This window comes from Acanthisitta chloris, unplaced genomic scaffold, assembly GCF_000695815.1.
Source record: "Acanthisitta chloris isolate BGI_N310 unplaced genomic scaffold, ASM69581v1 scaffold6332, whole genome shotgun sequence".
Classification (NCBI taxonomy): domain Eukaryota; kingdom Metazoa; phylum Chordata; class Aves; order Passeriformes; family Acanthisittidae; genus Acanthisitta; species Acanthisitta chloris.
In genome coordinates, this window is record NW_008662350.1 from 18,925 (window position 1) to 26,542 (window position 7,618).

The 7,618-nt window shown below is 49.7% G+C and overlaps 1 protein-coding gene across 1 annotated transcript in view; it reads right to left on the bottom strand.

The window, feature by feature from the left end:
• LOC103798319 overlaps positions 1-3,395 on the bottom strand; it is a gene marked incomplete at its 5' end in the record, with an annotated part of 9,833 nt that extends 6,438 nt beyond the window's left edge. The window contains one exon of the mRNA XM_009070573.1: positions 2,968-3,395. Within this exon, the coding sequence (XP_009068821.1) occupies positions 2,968-3,395 (428 nt within the window). The remainder of the gene's footprint in view (positions 1-2,967) is intronic.
• Between the last annotated feature and the right edge of the window lie 4,223 nt (positions 3,396-7,618).

The window sequence follows — 7,618 nt, forward strand, 5'->3', positions numbered from 1 at the left end:
TCCTCACCACTCCACTGGGCATCACAGCAGCATTCATCTCCCTCTGGAGATGCCTGGGCAAACTCTAATTGATTTTTTTAAAAAGCAGCTGCAAGAGAGGTGTTAGTGTCTCAAATATCCATTCAGATTTCGCAGGGTAAGAGCTCAGCAGCATCCTGAAAACCCCTTTGCCATTCCAAACTGAGCCCAGTGCCTTCTTCTCATGGTCACTGTGAGTTCACTGGTCCAGGTGACCCTTTGACTGCCCCAGCCATGTCCTAGAAGCTGTTACTGAGGATTCAAAATCATCCTTGATGCCTTTGCTACTGTATTTAAACTAGCGATTAACTATTCACACTCTTATCAACCTGAAAGAGGCTCCCGCCCTTTGACATCTTATTTCCATCTCTCTCTGTATCCTTCCAAATATTACTGCAGAAATGCTGACAGCAGAGGTTGTAGCTGCTGCTGAGTATATAAATCCAGGCATTGTGTTAAGGCAGCTAATAGACCAGCTTCTTATTTACTATCCCTTAGTCCCTCTGTTTTGTCCCTAAAGTAATTTTATGCAAACTCATTCAAATGAAACCTCCTCTTTAAAGGCTCTTCCTTGGCAGCGTTAACAAACGTGGTCTCGTCCGCTCTCCTCCAAGGGCTGGCTCATTTTAAGCATATAAACGGTGGGAAGATGCACCTGGAGTGCTAACTAGGGTGAGCCAGAGACAGCCTTTGGCACTGAAGGATGCTGCTGGAGTTCAGGAAATGCCTTCTCCTCTCTGTCTGGATTGGGCAGAAGCTCACATCTGGATTTCTGACCCTAACTTGGAGAGATGCTACTACCTGGTAGTAACCTGGGGCAGGGAGGATGCTCTCCCCTCAGGAATGGCATTAAACTGGGAAAGGGCTTCTTCTGAAGTGGCAGGAAGTGGGCAGACCCCAGGGCTCTCCCTGTGCCTGTCCGGTCCTGGAATGGCTCTGGCTCTGTGAAAGGCTGTGGAAGTCCCTTTGCACAGGGCTTTGCAAGGGAAGGGGCACCCTGCTGACCTCGTCCCACGCAGAGGCTAAAGCTGAAGGTCACCAGGGAACATTGGTGCTGAGCTGGAAATAACACATCAGGGGCACAGGTGCCATGGTCAGGGGCACAGGTGCCCCTGATTGCAGCTGCTGCCTCCCTCTCTCTCTGGAATGGCATGGCATTTATGGGAATGCTGGCCCTGCTTTGCAGTACCTATCTAAGGGGTGGTTTTGAGCATCCACATCCGTGGTCTTCTGAATCAGGGATCCCAGCAATCAGGGCAGGGGTGTCTGCTCCATGGGGGCACTGCGACTGGACCAGCCCCCACCTTGGGGGAGTTTCTAACCTGGCCTGACCTGGTCCTTTAAGCATCTCGGGGAAGGAGTATGTATATTTTTAGGTGCTGTCCCAGCTGCCTACCTCTGTTGGGAAGGCAACACTAAATCAGATGAGTGGCAGAGCCAGGTGATGTTACAGCTCCAGCAAGCTGCTGATTAAGTGTTAAATTTAACACTTTAAGACAATATATCCGTTCCCTTCCATCTGGGGGCAAAGAAAGGCTCCTCAGCATCAGCTCCCTACAGTTTTCCCGGCTGAGCCTCATGTGACACCACTGGCACTGCTCCCTGCCAGGAGGTTTGACCTTTCTTGTCCCAAGTACCTCCTCCTTAAATCCCTGTGTCCTGGATCTACCAGCCCCTGCCTGGTTATGACCCTCTGCCCAAGGGACTTGGCTTTCCCTCCCATCACCAAGGCATGGGTGCAGCCTGCCTTGCAGGCATTGATTGGAGTTTTGGCTGGTGTGTATCTCCTGTGACCCAGGGTCAGGGAAATAAAGGGGAATTGCAAATGGACATGTGGATTTTTTTCCAGATGAGTGTGATCTCTCTCCCACTGCAGAGATGGAGCCTGAAGAGCTTCACCCCTGGCTGGGGAGCAGGCTCAGAGCAAGGGTGTGCAAAGGGATTTCAGTCCAGCTCCCCTGTGGAGGACACTGCTCCCCACAGCTTTTGGGGGGTATGCACATCTGCAGGAGCTAGGAGCTTAAGTTCCTCTGTGGATCACTCCTGGTCCCCCCATCGAAGCTGGAAAACTGTCACCTGCACTCTGCAGCAAGGCCCTGACCCCCAAAAGGACATGGCTGTCAGGGTGTGAGGGCCAAAGGTACTGGGGATTCAGAAGGGAATTGGGCACATTCACGCTCCACAGCATGACCAGCCTTACAAATTACAGGGCAAAGAGCAAGAGTATCACTGGGGGCTTGCCATGAGCAGTCAAGCACCTCTGCCTACACCACTGGGTGACCACAGCAGCCAGCAGAGCATTTGTGCCCATGTCCCGATGATGAGGAACAATGTTCATCAGGATGAAACCAAGTTGCTGGGAAGCCAAACCTCACAAAAATGCACATACTTTGGGCTATCATTGCAAAGATTTGTTGCTGAGGCTGTGATGGCTGTGCTAGGGGCTGTACAAGGGACCCAGACTGCTGAGCTGTGTTTCCTAGGAGTTTGTGGATTCACTGGTGTCTAATAAGGGGTTAAGCTCATATGGCAGCTTCTCTTTCACAAGGCACTAGTGGGTTGCTATCCTGTGCTCAGGTATCTGTTGCCGTGAAACTTTGCATGTTGGAGACGTCTAATCCAAGCTCAGTTGAAACTGGCCAAAGGATTTTACAGTCATTCAGCAGTACAGATTTACGCACATACACATCTATACACACGCACGCACAAGATTTTTTTCTTTTGGAATGGGGGCTAAACCCAAGGATTTTCTCAGTGAAGATGATCAACATACAGCTCAGTTTGGAGAATCCAGCACATTAAATAAACTAACACTCTTGCAAATGTGAAAGGGTCAAGGCTTGGTCTAAACCCCACCCAAATCAAGAGAGAGAGATGAGCCAGCACCCCCAGGCTTTGCACCAAGCTCTTTTTGGCCACATGCACACAACGCGTGAAGCCCACACTCACCTACAAAGTCGTAAATGAGGTCCTTGATGAGATGCCCAACGATGGCATATGCCACTGCCACCACCACCAGGGCTGCCATGAGAAGGTAGAGGACAGCCTTGGGCAGAGGAATGGCATCTCGAGGAGGGGGTTTGTACTCCTTGTAGAGCTGGTCATTGTCCGAGTACGAGTACTGGAACAAGTGATCCAGGCCTGCTGTGAAGTTGCTGGAGTTCATAGACTGGCTGTTGGACAGGTAGTTGTCCTGCTCGGGGTCCTGGAGGACACTTACCACTGAGCTGGTAGTGGCTTCCACTTGCTGTACCAAGTTCAGGGTCTTGTTAACGCTAGGGAGGATCTGAGAGAGGAAAGTGCTCCAATCTTTGATGGCACTGATGTTGCAAATAATCATAATTGCAATGAAGAAAGAGATCTCCAAGCTCAGGAGACTTAAAAAGGACAGAAAGAGGCGAGAATTGCTGTGCTTACACCAAACCATGTACTGCAAACTGGGCTGAGAAGGTCTTGAAGGGGTAGGTTTCTCATTTGCAAATTCTTACATGATCTAATAGGGATGCATCTGTGGTACCTCGGTTTCACTCTTGGAAATGCCCACAGTAAACCCCTATGGGCATGAAGTTCCTTAGGGAAAAGTAGGTGCTGGAATGATTTTGACTGATACCATGTTTGTTCCTCAGCTGTCTCTCCCTGGTGCTACTTGCTGATGAAAACCGGAGAGACAGGATCCTGTAGGTATTTTCAGTCATCTGGAAAAGAAAGATAAATTGCCCTTCTCCAGCTTTTTCTCACAGGTGATGGTTGTTGGAGAGACAGAAATCCCCCCTTTGCTCTCTGCCAGGCTCGCTCAGGTGCAAGGTGTGTGGTGCCGTGCTATGACTCTCCTGGTTAACACTGCCCAAAGTGTTCGTGGAGGAGAAACAGATATTCAAACCCCGCAAAGTTCAGCTGCTCCCGGTGTGTGACAGAGCCGGCGGCACGGAGCTCCTGGATGTACCAGCCTGGCTTTCAGCAACTTCTTTTGCTGGCATCTCCCAACCGATCCCTTTAAAAACAAATCACACAGTCAGAGACAGCAACCACGCCAGCAGCGAGCCCAGCACCCAGTCTCCAAAGGGCAGCCCAGCCCAGGAGCAGCCGCTCTCGGGTTTTACCTTAAGGACTTTTCCAAGCAAACAGATCTCTCGCCTGATGCTTCAGCTTGTTTTATTCAGCACTTGGCTCCCTGCGGAGCTCCCCGCAAACAGCCACCGATCCGGTGCCGCTGCCTGCTGTGCATGCATGCGTGTGTGTACACTCCTCCCCGTCCTCCTCCCCTCCTGTCCCTTGTCCCCACAGCCCTGCTCGCTCTTCCCAGCTGCCCCAGCTCCAGCGGCGAGGGGGATTAGCTGCCGAGAGCTTGGCTCCACAACTCCTAAGCGTGCTGTGAAGCCGGCGATGCCTGGCAGGAGCGTAGGCTCAGCCTCTGCCGCTGCTCCCTGGGGAGTTAATCCTTTCGATGACAAAGGATGAGCTTTGATCCGTCTGCTGGATCTTCCTGGAGAGGTGGAGGGGAAGGTGGAGAGCAGCCGGAGCGTGCGTGTGGGTGCTCCGGGTCCCCTCGGGTGCAGCCTGTCTGCGAGCACCGAGCACAGCCTTTGTCTGGGGCTGTGCCGCCGGCAGAGAGAAATCAAATCGCGGGCGCTGCCGGGAGGAGGGAGGACAGCATCAATCCCACCGCCCGCAGCCCGGAGCGGCCCCACAGCCCTGCGCCCCCCATGCAGCCTCCGCCCAGCAAAGTTTTGGCATCAGAGGTGTTCCTGGCTTGCAGAAAGCCTGGAGGGTTTGGGGGCTGAAGTCCCTCACCATCTCTTCTCCCTGGTTAGTTCTCTGTCTCAATTGGTAAGAACGAGCCTGTCCTTGATTCCTTGATCACCTTGATAATGGTCTTAAACTGGTTCGTGTTCTCTACGGACACATCTCATCTGCCTTAGTGATGGGATTTCACGGGGGTGCTTGCTGGCTTGGCTTGAAGGCACTGGGACGTGTTTAAGGAGGAGGAAGAGGAAATCTTGGAGAGGGGGAAATTGTCTTTCTATATTAGGAGGTGAAAATAAATCACAGCTCCATTTTTCACCTCTGCTTTTTTTTATCTTTTTTTTTCTTTTGGTGCTGCTTCCCCATGTAAGAAATAGCTGTCACGAGGGCAAGGAAATCACCACATTAGGACTGAATGCAGCCAAATGGAGTTTCTGAGAAATAATAGCAAAAGATTAACTTTTGTGTGTGCCACCAGCCAGCAGCAATCCTGCCAGCTGCCTGGGGGTTAGAAGAGTACAGAATAAAATGGCAACATTTTTTCCATACAATAAAATCACCACTGCTCGAGCAGGTGATGGACAGATTGTACGGGAGCAAAGAAAATGTGGAAGAAAAAGCTTTTCTGCCCTACTTGGAGTGTTCATGGACCACATCACAGTGACTTTTGGCCCTCAGGACCATTTAACAGCATCCTAAAATTTCTTCTGACAAGTGACAGAGCTGTGACAGGTTACAGAAAGACATCTAGGCAGCTGCATGATTACATATCCTGCAATGGGACATGTCCTCATGTTCCTCTGCCCCAGCATCATGTTACCTGGGGTTGGAGCTGCTCCTCTGCCTGTGGAGCATGAAGCCATGAAGATGTTTTGAGGGTCAGGGCAGGAGGCAAAAGCTAAAGGCCAATGTCTCTTCTGTCAGACTGAGTCCTTCCACACCAGATTTTATCCTTCCAAGATGGAAAATGTGGCAAGATTATGTTTTTGTAAGAACTTTTCAATGCGAAGTGAGTTTTGGGCTCTGTGCAAGTATACCACAGTGCAGTCTGGCTTTGCCCTGCTCCAGAGGCACGTCCTTTGGCTGGGGTTCCCAGTAGGAAAGGACAACCCTGAGGACATGTCCACTGGTCCTTGGGGACAGAAGCTGCTCTGAAGCTGTACTTTCACTGCAGCTGTTTGGTGTTAGCAGTTGCCATGGCACCAGTGCATCAACTGGAGGGAATGGGAGAGAATCTGGTCCAGGCTGAGCCATCCCTGTGCCTGGCTCAGGGTGCAATCTCCCAGGCAGGCTCCCACCATGCTGTGTCCCTTTATTCCCAGGAGGGGATGGAGTGGAGTGATTTGGGGCAAAGGATTTGTAAAGGTGCGTGTGCATGGGGAGATTAATCAGAGGAACTGAAGGCAAAAGGAGTAGCTTTCTTCTTGCCTGGGGACAGCTGGTAACAGCAGCCCAGACCTTGCTCCAGTGGGATGCAGGGCAGACCCCCTTGGTTTCCTAGGCCTGCACTGAACAATTCTGGGAAGGGGCTGGAAAAGCACTGGGGGAAGCTCTAAAGTCTGCTGCAGATGCTGAGTTCATTAATAGGGCTTAGGATAATGCAAAAAAAAATACCCGTCCACCTTTTGCATTTCCCTGGAGTGAAGACAAAGTTGGCTCCTTTCATTTTCATTAAGACCCTTATCAATTCAAAGTGACTAAACAGATGCTTAACTGTTCATTATACACTCTCTGCATCTCCCATCTGAAAGGGAGGCTTTATTTCCACAATTATGGTTTCCATCCCATTGCAGAGGGAGAGAGCAGAGAGAAATATAGAGGTGTAGATTTTAATAACCTTATATTTCAAACTCTCTGTTATTAAAAAAATGTGTACATTTACTGTGATGTGGGGAAGATTAAAAGGATTGCCATGGATTCCACTTAGGGAACATTGCTAATGATTTCAATAAATCACTTTAAATAAAAATCACAATCTCCACATTTCCACCCAAATGCCATTTGACAGAGTGGTTGATTATGGGAGCAAAATGAATTTCAGAATTAGCTGCTTGTCCTAATGCAATTGGACAAATTAAATTTGGGGATACACACATATCAAATGACACACATATTTCATACAGAAGAGCAGTGTTTTGGCCCCTGGGAAAAAGGACAAATAGTGTTTTAGTGGGTCAAGAAAGATATTGTCCCTCATGATGGATGCCAAGTGTTTCAGCTATTTTCTTAGTATTTGTATTTTATGGCTTAATCTCTGCATAACTACAGTCAAAGCACTGGTGTTTTATTTCCACCCAGGCAGGATCCAACTGACTATGGGGACATGTCTTTGATAATGGTGTCCATGCAGAGCTGAAAAACTGCTCTGACGCATCACTAGCAATGCCTAGAGCAGACAGTCTGGATTCTTGCCTATGACTGAGACCAGATCCCAGGCTTCTTATGGAAGGTGAAGCCTGAGGTTGTCCTGCAGCTACATATAAGGGACATGAAGGCAACAGGCTGTGGATGTGGCACCAACTGTCATGTGCAAACGGAGCTGTAAGCGTGGAGAGCAGGACAGGAGTTTATCACTGTGCAGCATGCCATGGCTTAGGAAGCCTTTGTGTCTCACCCTGGCCAAGGGCTATCCAGAAGTCGGCCAAAAATATAGTCAGAAGGTGTATCTCCAGCAGCAGTATCTCCATCTATACTTTTGAATGAGACATTTATCTGCCCAAAGGTCATTTTTATAGCTTGAAAGGGTTTTTGGGTCTCTCTTCTGTGCTGGCTGCTGACACCAAACCCTGATCCCCACCAGAGAAGCCATCACTCCTCTTCAGCAGAATAAGAAACACAAAGATTTATGCCCTCACTT